At 39.8% G+C, this 12,619-nt stretch overlaps 4 protein-coding genes across 6 annotated transcripts; 1 reads left to right on the forward strand and 3 right to left on the reverse strand.

The window, feature by feature from the left end:
- Positions 1-2: 2 nt before the first annotated feature.
- LOC130701156 (protein lin-37 homolog) lies at positions 3-1,266 on the reverse strand. Its single transcript, XM_057523134.2, has 6 exons — positions 1,148-1,266; positions 944-1,076; positions 659-883; positions 390-603; positions 275-316; positions 3-217 (listed from the first exon to the last, which is right to left on the reverse strand). Exons 1-6 carry the CDS (start codon positions 1,170-1,172, stop codon positions 104-106), a joined length of 753 nt encoding a protein of 250 aa, XP_057379117.1. The 5' UTR covers positions 1,173-1,266; the 3' UTR covers positions 3-103.
- Positions 1,267-1,690: 424 nt separating this feature from the next.
- On the forward strand, positions 1,691-4,712 carry LOC130701120 (sphingosine-1-phosphate lyase-like). Its single transcript, XM_057523080.2, has 13 exons — positions 1,691-1,784; positions 1,855-1,966; positions 2,053-2,200; positions 2,273-2,488; positions 2,558-2,766; positions 2,824-2,969; positions 3,031-3,121; positions 3,183-3,392; positions 3,459-3,594; positions 3,654-3,756; positions 3,823-3,969; positions 4,035-4,155; positions 4,227-4,712. Exons 2-13 carry the CDS (start codon positions 1,958-1,960, stop codon positions 4,350-4,352), a joined length of 1,662 nt encoding a protein of 553 aa, XP_057379063.1. The 5' UTR covers positions 1,691-1,784; positions 1,855-1,957; the 3' UTR covers positions 4,353-4,712.
- On the reverse strand, positions 4,669-5,217 carry LOC130701167 (uncharacterized). The gene is made up of 2 exons (XM_057523146.2): positions 5,158-5,217; positions 4,669-5,091 (listed from the first exon to the last, which is right to left on the reverse strand). The coding sequence occupies exons 1-2, from the start codon at positions 5,200-5,202 to the stop codon at positions 4,669-4,671; spliced, it is 468 nt and encodes a 155-aa protein (XP_057379129.1). The 5' UTR covers positions 5,203-5,217.
- Positions 5,218-6,781: 1,564 nt separating this feature from the next.
- Positions 6,782-10,344, reverse strand: LOC130701163 (uncharacterized). 3 transcript variants are annotated; one of them, XM_059497129.1, is made up of 8 exons: positions 10,106-10,344; positions 9,871-10,013; positions 9,712-9,807; positions 8,264-9,652; positions 7,715-7,775; positions 7,414-7,480; positions 7,059-7,292; positions 6,782-6,995 (listed from the first exon to the last, which is right to left on the reverse strand). In XM_059497129.1, exons 1-4 carry the CDS (start codon positions 10,235-10,237, stop codon positions 8,851-8,853), a joined length of 1,173 nt encoding a protein of 390 aa, XP_059353112.1. In that variant the 5' UTR covers positions 10,238-10,344; the 3' UTR covers positions 6,782-6,995; positions 7,059-7,292; positions 7,414-7,480; positions 7,715-7,775; positions 8,264-8,850. The 3 variants fall into 3 exon arrangements, with proteins under 3 accessions (XP_059353112.1, XP_057379124.2, XP_057379123.2); XM_057523141.2 differs by having other exon boundaries at positions 7,414-7,485; XM_057523140.2 differs by having other exon boundaries at positions 6,782-6,998; positions 7,414-7,485.
- Positions 10,345-12,619: the final 2,275 nt, after the last annotated feature.

The following is a 12,619-nucleotide window of genomic DNA, read 5'->3' on the forward strand; positions in this document are numbered from 1 at the left end:
AGTATCTCTGTAATGAACTTATATTGTACCATACGTCGCACAAGGCAAAGGCTGATAAACTTGGGGTTTGTCAAAATTTGTAAAGAAAAACGTGTTTTCGAATTTATGGACGAACTAAAATATTCTTGAGAATTTTGGTGCTTTCGGCATAACGAACTTCGTTAACGTTAGCTGCACGTCGCCATTGCTCGCGTACCCGACCCCAATGGGAACAATGCTTTAAGAAGAAATGGTAAATGAAATAGCTCTACCTTTAATCAAGAAGCTCACTCACCTCCTGCAATAATGACGATACTGATGGTACTGCAGCGTCATCCTGGTTTCACGAAAAACCATAAACTATGTTATTATTGACAAGTTTCCAATTGAACTTTTATAAGGAAACTTACATGCAAATTTAAAAGAAAATCAAGAGATTTTGACTTTTCAGTTGGCTTCAGATCAATGGGAATCCTTGTATCAATTATTTCCCCCCCTTTATTCAGAGGCATTGGTTCTGGTATTGGTAAGCTATTTACAAAAGCTTCACTGGTTTCTTCAGTTTTCAGAATATCCTCTTTAACATCAATTCCTTTTTCTTCCACTTTCTTTGGAGAGTTGGCGCTGGAAATTTTTTTAAAAACTGGTAGGTCATTAAATTACATTTGTATAAGATTACCTGGTGGCAATGAGATGTTGGTTGTTAGGTTGATTCTTAATCCAGGCCCGGCAAACAGGGTATAGAGGTGTTTGAGGAGAGAATTTTGCAAGGTCAACACTTCGATCATATAGCTTAAGCACATAAGAGTTTTGGTCATTTTTGTAGTGTTTATCCACATTGAGACGCCGCCTTTTTCTTAAGGGGGTTTTAGTTGTTCCTGACTTCCTAGGAGATGCTGATTGACTGAGGTATGGAAGGAATTATTTCTGTTTAGGAATAATAAATGTTATGGTTAAAGAATACCTTCGGCCTTCGTGAATAAGATCGGTTACATCTACATCTGATTCGTCACTATCTTCAGATTCAGTTTTTTCAATCAAAATTTGCAATGCCCCTTCTAGTCGTCCACGAGCTGTGCTAACTTCATGCCCGTGATCTGCAAGATAAAACAAGTCAAAATATAGAAAAATTTATTCATGATCACAGTGTGACTTCTATGGATGATACCAAATTTTTCTTTATCCTTTCGCATTTTAGAATATGGAATACAAATAGGAAAAGTCTGAATTTTTCTGAATTAAAACTCGTCCTAAAAGTTCTAAACAAACAAACAGCGTTGTCAATTGAATAATTTGACAGCATTGTCAGATATAAAAATGTATGCTTATTTTTCTTTATTTTTTTCCTGTAAAGTGTATTCTGCAGAATTGGAGCTAGACTGTTCAAATAACATAACAAAGGTCAGCATTATTCAACCAGTAGGGATGATTGCATAATAGTATAAAGAAAAAAATTACTGATGAAGATGGTGTCACACACACCAAAGGAATATGACTATGCAAAAATTTAAAGGTAAATTGAGATGAATAGTCCTTTTGGTCCTTGCCAATTCTAGAATTGATATTATCATGTTAATTCTAATAAAAATGAAAATCGAAAGCCTGAAACGAAAAGGTTGATGTTTTAAAAAAATTAAGGTCTTTGTTCCGTACGCGAAATGTTTCTGTATTTGCAACTAAGTCCAAACATTTGCTTTTTTTTCTAATAGTGCCTTTTAATTAAATAAAGCAAAAGAGCATTGAAAATCTCTTATGCAACATTCCTGTATCTAGATCTTTATTTGCAGTTCAAGGGTATATGAAAGGTATCAATCTTGATATGTTGTGCTCTTGGTCTTATCTTATTTACTGAGCGTACACTTACGTGACTGACAGGATAAATGTACTTATCCAAGGCTGAAAACGTCTGTTTAAGAATCATTTCTCAATTGGAAACCAGAGAGCTGCAACTGCAATTGGATTTGGTAATTCTTTTACCATGTCTGTGGTAAGATCCATATTTATATTTTATTCTTTTAAAATAACTGATGGCTTAATTTTTTTTTTTACAAAAATTATTGAAACTATTGACAGCCAAACATAATTGAAGTGGGTAGTCTAATAAAGATGTATATAGATTACCGCTTAAAGGAGCATTCTCCTTTCAAACTGGTATTGTTATCTGCCGGTGTGGCATATTCTGCTGCATGCCTGCAAAATTTCCTCACAGATCCAGAATTGTGTAAGATTTTTTAAAATCATCATACTGGAATTAAAGAATGGGTTTAATTTTGTTGGGTTACTTGCAATAAAGCTGCGGTTGAACGTGCCAAGAGGTACATCTTCTCATGGATTAGAATTATACCTCTTGTGAAGAAGAAAGTGGAAGAAGAAAGACTTAAAGCAAAAACACTTATGGAAGAAGACATGAATAAATGCACTAAATCACTTAGTGTCTATTATCAATTACCTAAGAAAGGTCGATCAGTAGATGAAGTTGCAAAAGAAGCCAGTGAATATCTAGAACTAGGTAAAAATCTTTAATGAGCCTTGAAAGAAATTACCCCTCACAGTGTGTTATCTTCTTCTTTCAAAACAGGGGACTGTGATTGGAAAGCTGGTGGTCTTTCCGGGTGCGTTTACAATGTGGATCCAGAAGTCACTACTCTTGTTACGCAAGTATATGGAATGTCCGCCTGGACTAATCCACTTCATCCCGAGGTATTCCCCGGAATTCGTAAAATGGAAGCTGAAATCGTCCAAATGGCTATTCACATGTTCCATGGAGGGCGCGATGCTTGCGGCACAGTGAGATTGTGCGAATGATTTAACAGTCGTCAAATATGTCATGTATTTACATTGTAGATGACTTCTGGCGGCTCTGAATCGCTTTTATTGGCCGTCAAGGCCTATCGGGACTATGCCCGAAATGTCAAAGGAATCCGAAACCCTGAAATTCTAATGCCTGCTTCTGGCCATGCTGCATTTGATAAAGCTTCGCAACTTTACAGGTTTTTTTTTAGACTTTTGTACTGTAAAAAATCAAAACATCCAATTTGGTAATTTTTGCAGGATGCGCCTTGTTCGAGTACCTGTTGACCCTAAAACCCATAAAGCGGACGTTAAAGCAATGGAAAAAGCTATCAATAAGAACACCTGCATGGTATTTCGGATATATTAAATCACCATTCAATTTCTTTTGTTCGATGATGTTTTGTTTCCAGCTCTTGGCATCGGCTCCTGGTTTTCCACATGGCGTGATTGATCCCGTAGGAGAGATTGCTGCTTTGGGTCGTAAATACGACATTCCTGTCCATGTCGATGCCTGTTTAGGAGGATTTGTCATTGCTTTCATGGATGAAGCTGGCTACCCATTGCCACCATTTGACTTTAGGGTCGAGGGAGTTACCAGTATTTCAGCCGATACTCACAAGGTTGTTCTATTCCGCCGATGTATCAATGGAAGGAGAAATAATAGCTATATCTTTTTTCTTTTATAGTATGGCTATGCACCGAAAGGAAGCTCTATTATTTTATATTCTCACCCAAAATATCGCCAGCAACAATTCTTTGTTGCAACGGAATGGCCAGGTGGTATTTACGCATCACCAACGCTGGCTGGATCCCGACCTGGAGGTAACGTTATTAGTTACGATCTCAAAATGTTTCTGCACACGTTTGTTTATTTTCTTCAGGATTGATTGCCGCCTGTTGGGCCTCGATGATGTACTATGGTCGGAATGGCTACGTCGAAGCGACAAAAAAAATTGTCGAAACTCATCGTTTCATTGACATAGGGTAATTAACATGCGGCTGCCTGTTTAGAAATCCATATTTTCGAACTGATTTACTGTCCTGCATCAGATTACGCCAAATTAATGGCCTTCGAGTCATGGGGCATCCCGAAGCTTGTTGCGTTGCTGTAGATTCAGTTGACTTCAACATTTACCGTGTTTCAGACGCTATGGCGAAAAAAGGCTGGAGTCTTTCTCCACTCCAATTTCCTTCAAGGTACAACGTGGCAAGTTGCGACGTATATTGCGTTGATAATAGATGTATGTTTTATAATTTTTTAGCATTCATCTGACTGTGACGTACTTGCATACGCGTGAGGGAGTAGCCGAGAGATTCGTTAACGATATGCGAGAAACTGTGGCAGAGATCATGAAAAATCCGAAAGCAGATGCTGAAGGATCTGTAAGTGGTTTCCACTCAGTTATCATCCTTTGATGTGTTTTCTTAAACTTAACCATGCGCTGCCCTTCTAGGCGGTGATCTACGGCATGGCTCAAAGTATTCCTGACCGTTCGATGGTGTCAGACATTGCAAGCGTTTTCTTGGAATCTATCTACAACTTGAAGACAGATAGCGTGAGCAACGGCTACGGCAAGTGAGGGTAAATGGCTTCTATTTGCAATTCTTTCATCAGAAATCCATATAATCTAGTTTCGGTGGCCCTACTTGCAGTAGACCAAACAACCATTCAAGAGGTATTTTTGATGCATTCACGCAAACAGTTATAGTCACTTTCCCGTTGCTATTCATTCAAAATTTTGTTAAAAATCCAGTCATTTAAAATGTGTTATTTTAAGGAACATTAAGAAAAGAATGTTCTTGTATCATGCACAAGCTTGACACAGTGTATTCAAAATATGCCTTAGTCTTCAAAACATATTGTTAATTGTAATAGTAAGGGCCACTTTCCATTTGTCATTCCAATGGCAGGAAGTCGAATACAGGTGCGTCAATAGATATCGCTTCAAGCCCGGCTGCAATGTCATTAACATTATGAGCTACATCTTCTTTGGGGACGTAAGGGGCTGTAGTAGTAGAAATGGATGATTGATCTGGACTCAAAGAAAATGTTGCCTCTGTTTTCTTAGCACGTAGCCGTTTCAATTGCAAAAGAGATTGCGTAAAAATGGACCACCACAAATTGAAAGGTCGAACAATCGCAGAACGCCTTGTTGTCGATTCAGTGAGTGGAAAAGGCTGAGATGCCAAAGCCAATACTCGAAGTCTAGCTGCATCATTCGAAATTTCCTTCAACTCTACCTTAATGTCATGTGTAACAGTATGGTTCTGAACTGCTTGGTAATTGCCCAGAGAAACTGCCGAAATACTGCTAATTGCCTGAATCAGACAATTATTCAATAGAGTAAAATAAAAAGGAAGGGAAAACGTACGTTTCAAACTCACGAAAAACGCGATGATTGAGAGCTGTGTACTCAGAAAGCGATTCATTTTGACGTGCGGGAGCCAGCAAAAGAAATGTTGTTACTAATGCAAACAAAGTGCCCCAAAAATGCTTTTATACCAGATTCTTCAGTTACAGCCTTCGTAAGTGATGGCCACACAACGTGACTTCTGGTAAAATGAAAATGGATCGTTCTTATATGGACCGTTTGTTTGATGTATTTCTAATGGGCACCAAGTTACGTTCCAGTTTGGCGAAACATGTTAACCTGATTGCAACTTGCATCGTCAGGCTTTTGTCACACATATTATGGTAATGTTCAGGGTCGAAAACTACTCATTCGTAACTCGATATTACGCTGTTTGCATACATATTTTTAAAAGTCTCTTTTGGTAGTGGAATTCATTGGCTTGTGATGACTTCAGTCTGTAATACCTTATAAGTCAGAAACACCGAATAGTATTGATACCCGCGGTTTCGAATCTCATTTTGCTTTCTCGATTTTAATTGCTCTAATTGTTTTTAATTAATTATGTACATAATTTTTTTGAATGTTTTTTTTTCTTTTTTGTATCTAATTTCTAGTTGGGAAACTGAGAAAACTTGAGTTGAATCAGTAGAATCCCTCTTGTGGTATGATAGGGCACTATCAGGATTAGGCATGGATGGAGGTAGGACTTTCAAATGGGCGCCATTCGACTAGAGACTACGAAGTACAGATCATGGAAGTGTATCTGGCAAAAGTTGACAATTAAGAACTGCTACAGGATCTCCCGACAACCCAATCATCGAGGAACTTCATAATGTAAGTGTATTACTACTGAAATATTTACAATTCTCGCTTAGGGCAGACTTGTTCGCATGAGTTTGTCGTTTTCAGGCGCCAACCCACCTCAAGCTAAAACGTGGCTCGAAATTTCCTTTTTACATTGGGTCATTTTGCATAGAGAATAGGCTTGTCTTGGGTGAAAATTCTTGTAAATGTAACACATCATCTTTGTTTGCATCACTTTTTAGATATTTTTGTTCAGGCAACTTGACTTTCTGGTTATGCTATATGGCTGTCTCAGCTCTACTGCAGGTGTGTTTCACATGTTACACTCAACGTGTTACCATATTGAATCTAGCTTCTAAGCCTATTGAAAAATACTTTTGAAATACCAATGTTTGACATGTGTCATGCACGTTGGTGATAAAAGGTACTGAACCACTGTTTCATGGTCCAGTCCTTTTCGCAGTCAAAACATTTGATGAAGCCTCTTTTTTGAATGCTTTTGCATCTTTTTGCTACAATACTAAACTAAAATGTGTTCAGTTCGTTTTTTGTACATTACGTAATTACATTACGGAATTACGTTTAAAAAAAGGTGACAACTCTCTGTTTTTCAATTTCCATGAACAACTTCCAGTTCAATGTACGTAAAACTTCTTTGCCGCCAAACGATTACGTACGAACATCCCTCCCATTATTCGTCATTAGTTCTGTCGTGTCGTAAACCATTTAAGTAAATTACGAAACTGCAGTTACAAAATTAGAAACTCCATTTGAATTTTGCATTAAATTATTATTCTCTAGCACAGAATGTGGTGTTCGACGTGCTAGTGATGAGACCTGTTCAAATCTTGTTTTGCCTTTCTGTTGACCACTTTTCATGAACGCCGTCTTCTGTTATGTTGTAATTTGGTTCATCATGCGACGACCTGTAAAAGTTCATTCTCCATAGTATCACCGAGGCTGTGAGTCTGAGGTGGCTGCACTGTTGCAGCTGAGCTTGAATAATTGCCCATTTGTTGGACGGGCTCGGGGAGAGAGAGATCGATCTCGACGTCGTCATCCAAACTGCTTTCAAAAACACGTAAATCGTTTCGACTCCAGATTTTTAGTCTAAAACGGTCATCCTACCCATTTTCCTGTTGCTCGAGCAGAGACATGGGGCGGGATTTAAGCTTGCAATACCATCTGACAGCGTGCAAGAGTCCTAATGCGATTAACATTAGGCCTCCCACAGTGGTAAACCAAGCTCGGTGGGGTTGTGCAAAGAGTAGGGTGGCCAAAATTGTGTAGATGACAGTTCGCTTCCAATGATCAAACCACAGGACAGCGTCCCAGCAGTTGTAAATGACATGGTGTTCGTACCTAACATCATATTTGTCATTCTTTCAGTTTTTTTAATTCTTTCTTTGTCCAATTAGTGAGCCGTCGAGCGCTGTTTGTTTTGTTTTTTTCTTTTTAAACTTTTTAAAAACGCTGAAATTACCTGAGGCACACTTGAAGGAGAATAGTCACAGCCCACGTCGTCTCTAGGAAGAAGGTGATCAAAGCAGCTGCTCTGCGGCATAAATTAACAATTCATTCACGGTCTCTACAATGTTCCTAGCATATTAAACGATTTGAATTTATGCGGCGCAGCGAAATAGGAGACGTAACACACACGGCGATTTTTCAGTTTCAACTTTCTTTTTTTTTTTTTTTTTTTTTTTTTTGAGTGGCCAGATCTTAATCGATTTTCGATAGGGGATGTAAATAAAAAGTAAATTATGGCTATTTGTATTGCTTACATGGCGAATCCGCCTGCCAGTTGGTGTAGGAAGGAAAGATCCACGCCGACGCCAAGCAGGACTGGTGTCACGTGACGTGGTACAGAAAAGAAAACAAGCGGTTATTAAAATGGAGGGGGGAAAAGCACAACTTTTCTTTTTTCAAATTCAAACTAGTAGAAAAGCGAAACTACATCGGATTGGCTCTAACTCATCGTCCCTGTCACTTGCCCGTCGTACCCCCAAATTTTTCTTTCTTGTTAAGCTTTCGTGTCTATTTTCAGAACTGTTGGCTGTTTAGGAAACCCAAATGAGATCCCAAAATGAACGGAAAAAGGCCCAACTCTTTTGGCCATATGCCCAATTCGAAGCTGATCACGTTTTTTCGCCCACAATGCCGTAACACTTTTGTATGTTCTTCTCGCGTTTCCCAAGTATCAGAAAGGGGGGGGGGGGGGAAAGAGAACAAAGAAAGGTGTACTAGATCGCTGCACGTTCGCAATTTGTTACTTTGGTTTAAATTTTGTAAATGAAAGACGAGATAACAAGGAGCTCATGTGTTGCGTTTACCTATTGAAGTGAACACACCCCATACCCTCGTTAAAAGATCGATGTTCTGTAAAAAGATAGTCCAACAATGTAAACTTTCACAACAATCCATTTTTTTTTTTTTGCGTCACGACGAAAAGCAATTTTTCTCTCTCTCTCTCTCTCTCTCTCTCTTCGCCGGTTAACTGTAGAGAATGTTAGGTCACAGCGAATTAGAAACGAGCAACTCGAACGACGTTCGTCGTCAAACTGCTGCCCAGCGTCCTATCCTGCCGTCGTATAATTAGCCCATCTATGTGTGATCCACGCGCTCGCTATTTCGGTTCTTTTCGAAAATGGATGTATCTTGCTTTTTCACCGCAGACAGATTACAATTTATTCATCGTCACATTGTACAACGTTGATAGACACGCCCGACCGGCGTATTGGGAAAGGGGGGGGGGGGGATTGGAGAAATTGAACAGTAAAAGCCAATCGTAAATGTAAGGATCTGGGCACAGACAAAAAGGACGCACACTGACCTTGCCGTGGCCATCAAGCAAGACTAGGACGGATGGTGAGATCGTTTAGGAATCGTGTTAGGTACGCCAAACGTGAGAAGGGTTTGTTCAGAAAGTGGTACGCAATTTGGGTATGGAAATGGGCCGAACTGACCGGGCGATGGGATCGAATAGCGACAGACTTGTTCCGACTAATTCGATGCTGTTTCCGGCGCGATAAGTTGATGCAGGAATGTTACAAGTTTGGCGGTAGTGTTGGTGTGGGCCGGGTTTTGTTTGCGTCACCGTATTCCGATTCTGTTGGGCGGCACTGGTTGGCTTTCTGCCAACCGTCTGGTAACCAATCTCGCCATTCAGAGATTTCACGTTGCCACCGGCTGATTTGGGATTTGTCATTGAAACGACAGGATTCGTTCTTGATTTGGCTTTGTTCCTGAGGTAATGCGAGTTTTTGGCTTCAGCCAGTGGTGGCAAATTGGTGGTCTGTGGACCGTTTTCTGCAAATCTGGGCAGTGCGGAAGGCTGCATTTTGACCCGTTTTAACGGAGTGTAGCCTTTACCTGGCGACACGGACTTGTTGCTAAAGGATGGAACCTCGTCAGGTGTCAAGATCATGTTTTTGTGGATGGAAAGACGGGCCGTGTCATCAAGGATTTTCATGTAATCGAGGTTTTTTGACGGACTTCTCGAACGGTAGGAACGTTCGTTGGCATTGCCAGATCTGGTGCTGGGACGCAATCCTATGGCCGGCAGTGATGGGGATTTAATGGGGTGGGCACTTCTTATCCTGATTGGATGTGCTTCTCTCTTGACAGGATAGGCACTTCTGACTCTTGGCGTCTGAAAATGGGTGTACCCCATTGTTGTGTTGCTTATTGCGTACTTGTTGTCTGATGGTAGATTGATGAACCTGTTATTGTTTGAAAGAAGATTGATAACAAGTTTCAGTTTTTCTTATTCTTTTCATACCTGTGGCCATGTATTTCCAATCCTTTTTTTATCGGATTCATTCTCAATTGGTCTTCATTGACTCTCCTCTGAGATTCCTTCAGTACGTTGTGCAATCTGTTCACAAGATTCAAGTAGCAGATCATGTTGGAAGTAAAGAAATGGCAAGTTGTTCATTACTTGAAATGATCGACTAAACTCTTCCATTGTTCAGCTTCAGACTGGTTGAAACATCTTTCACTAGGTGGATCGCCTGTGTGGAGGAAGTCTTCCAACTTGTCAAGGTAGTGCTGCACTTTCATTGTAGCATAGTTCTCTACTTCCTGCGCGAAAAAAAAAAAGTCCAAAGTCGATTACGCGTCAAGTCGTTAGGTAAAGTTACAGGGTAGCATGGCCCTGTTGTCACCAAACTTACGTCGTCAGCCCAAGAAAGACTACTGGCCGAATTCAGATTACTGTTGGAGTACATATCCCTAACGGTCATGCTCGAAGCAAGGGAATCGTTGAGGGAATTCAAATTTAATCCTAATTCCCCAATTCCAATCATTTTTAAAGTGACACGGAGGTCAATAAAGGCTTTGTTTAGGTTTTTTCTTGCACATCCATTTGTCTAAGCCCACACACACACATACAGACACACTGTTGCCAGGTGAACAACCGATGTAAACAGACCACCCATAGAGTGACAGATAGTTTTACTGGAAGATGCGCAATTCTTTTATTTTTTTCCCCTTGAAAAAATCGCCAAGCAGAACCACAATAATAACACAAAAGTTTCAGTGATCTCCCTATCACGTGCGATACGGGCTGAGCAGGATGAAATGTGAAGTAACCGATACTTTTTTTTTTTTCTTTTTCCTTTCTTCGTTTTCCCACCGTGGCGATGTTTTCACATGGTCTTACCGCAGCATATTTTTTTTTTGTAGTTTTATTTTATTTTTTAAATACTACATCCATGTGTCTACCGGCAGAAAAGAGAACAATAGTGTAGAAGGGAGTCGTACCAATAAATCTTTCCACTCGAGTGCAGATCAGATTCGCCGATTCCCGCGTCTTTGCAGCTTAACCATGTGACGCGACGCGCAGCAAAAGCCTAACTTGTTGTATTATTACGTCGTGATGTGACCGTAATCGGACAAAGAAAAAAAAAAAAGAAAGGAAAGTCACCAATGTTTCTGCTGTGGGAACTTCTCCCCCGTCCTGTACAAAGTTAGCGAGCGTGATCGCGTGCGGCTTCCATTTGCGATCGATGATTTTGGTTATTCGATTCGACATTCGATTGTCGATTGCAGTAATAACGCGTGTGAGAAAAGAGGAGCAACGTGTGGTGACAATGGAGTCACGGTGTGGGGCAAGGATTTCGACAAATGCCACACAGCGACGAGGACACGTTGGTCATCTCGTTGGGAACTTGTTTCGTGATTTCTAACTTTAACCGTAATCTTGAAGTGACAACTGATAACGTTTATTGATGGATGGTAATCATGCGCGCATCGCCAAATGTGTGTTCCTTCTCTTTAAGAAGCCGATGAAGTTTCTCTCGTTTCTCTGCGCTCTGTTTACCCAAATTCCGCGACCGCTCCCCTTGTCCGTCAAGAAAACCTTGCCACTCTTGGACGAAGAGAAAATTACTGAGAAAATAACATCACAATCAAAATGTGTTGCGTTCCCTTTAATTTCTTTCTTGTAATTTTCTTGGTATTATTTTTTTTTCTCTTTTTTTTTTTTTTTATTTTTAACGGATCGGGTTCGTTTGCGGTTCGTGAACGTGATTTATACTGACAAAACAAAATAAAAAAAAAAAGAAGCGGACGATTTGAACGAGAAGACGAGATAAGATAAGGAACGAAAAACAATGGGCATATCCATTACTCTTTTCTTTAATGGGGCCAGATACTATAGTCGGATAGTAGTTAGGAACAGTTGGACTAGATTACGCAATTGGCGCGTTTCTCTTCGTTGAATGTTTATTTTTTTCTTTTTCCACTGTTGGACGCGCGCGGTCCTGCTGGCCCTGGCCAATAACGGAACCTAGCCGATCGCCTTCTTTTTGTTTGCATCGTTTTGTGCGTTCCACCTGGCTAGCGAATGGCTCTTCACCTTTTTTCTTTTTTTTTTTTTTTTTTTCTTCCTTTTTATCCCGTTTGTTTTATTTTTTCTTATATTATTACCCTCCGAGTGAGTGGTACTGCTTATATGCAGTCCGGTTACTCCAGGTAATCAACGTTTTCAACGGGATTTCAACTATTTTTTTTTTTTTTTTTTTGCAGAATAAAATGTCTGATATATCGTTACTTGATTCCTTTGAAATGTTGACGTAAAAAAAAAAATGGTGAAAAGGGAATTTGACAAACGAATAGAAGAATACTTCTTTCGTTTTCCTGCCTCTTTTGCCTCCACTTTTTTATTATTATTTTTTTAAAATGTGGTTAGGAAATGTAACGAGCGATAGACACATACCTAACTAGGTAGCTACTGCTTTGTAGCCATGGATACACCAGAAAGCTAACCCGATAGGCACTCGCACATATACGGGAGCTATTTATGAATAATAAATGCAGTTGTGATGGCATTTTGGAATGTCGTAGCTTTTTCTTCTTGCGCTATTCGTATCTCTTTTATTTTTATTATTATTATTTTTTTTAAACCCGGTTCGTTTTTGTGGCTAAACTTGTGGACAAAGATTGAAATTCTACTTAACCAAATTGTCGATGTGAGACGAGAGCAGGTCGTTGGGTCAGTCGTTTGGCTTTAGTCGACCAGTTGAACAACACCTGAATAATTTTTCGTGGCCCCCTTTTTTTTTTTTTTTGAGCTGCCGGAATGGAATGGGCCGTAGATGGGAGATTGAATATGATGACCGTAGATGGGGCGTAGAGGTAAGACCTCGAAAAAGAGAGAAACAAAAAAAAAACCAGAGAGGAAAAGA

Source organism: Daphnia carinata, chromosome 10, assembly GCF_022539665.2.
Source record: "Daphnia carinata strain CSIRO-1 chromosome 10, CSIRO_AGI_Dcar_HiC_V3, whole genome shotgun sequence".
Classification (NCBI taxonomy): domain Eukaryota; kingdom Metazoa; phylum Arthropoda; class Branchiopoda; order Diplostraca; family Daphniidae; genus Daphnia; species Daphnia carinata.

Coding starts and splice junctions, on each gene's coding strand:
- LOC130701167 (XM_057523146.2), bottom strand. CDS start 5,202: ATGAATCGCTTTCTGAGTACACAGCTCTCAATCATCGCGTTTTTC. Junction 5,092..5,157: donor TCTCAATCATCGCGTTTTTC/GTGAGTTTGAAA, acceptor TGTCTGATTCAG/GCAATTAGCAGTATTTCGGC.
- LOC130701120 (XM_057523080.2), top strand. Junction 2,970..3,030: donor AAAGCTTCGCAACTTTACAG/GTTTTTTTTTAG, acceptor TAATTTTTGCAG/GATGCGCCTTGTTCGAGTAC. Junction 3,122..3,182: donor TCAATAAGAACACCTGCATG/GTATTTCGGATA, acceptor TTTTGTTTCCAG/CTCTTGGCATCGGCTCCTGG.
- LOC130701163 (XM_059497129.1), bottom strand. CDS start 10,237: ATGATTGGAATTGGGGAATTAGGATTAAATTTGAATTCCCTCAACGAT. Junction 10,014..10,105: donor GTCTTTCTTGGGCTGACGAC/GTAAGTTTGGTG, acceptor TTTTTCGCGCAG/GAAGTAGAGAACTATGCTAC. Junction 9,808..9,870: donor AGTTTAGTCGATCATTTCAA/GTAATGAACAAC, acceptor TCTTGTGAACAG/ATTGCACAACGTACTGAAGG.
- LOC130701156 (XM_057523134.2), bottom strand. CDS start 1,172: ATGCGAAAGGATAAAGAAAAATTTG. Junction 604..658: donor CAACATCTCATTGCCACCAG/GTAATCTTATAC, acceptor AAAAATTTCCAG/CGCCAACTCTCCAAAGAAAG. Junction 317..389: donor ATTTTCTTTTAAATTTGCAT/GTAAGTTTCCTT, acceptor TCGTGAAACCAG/GATGACGCTGCAGTACCATC.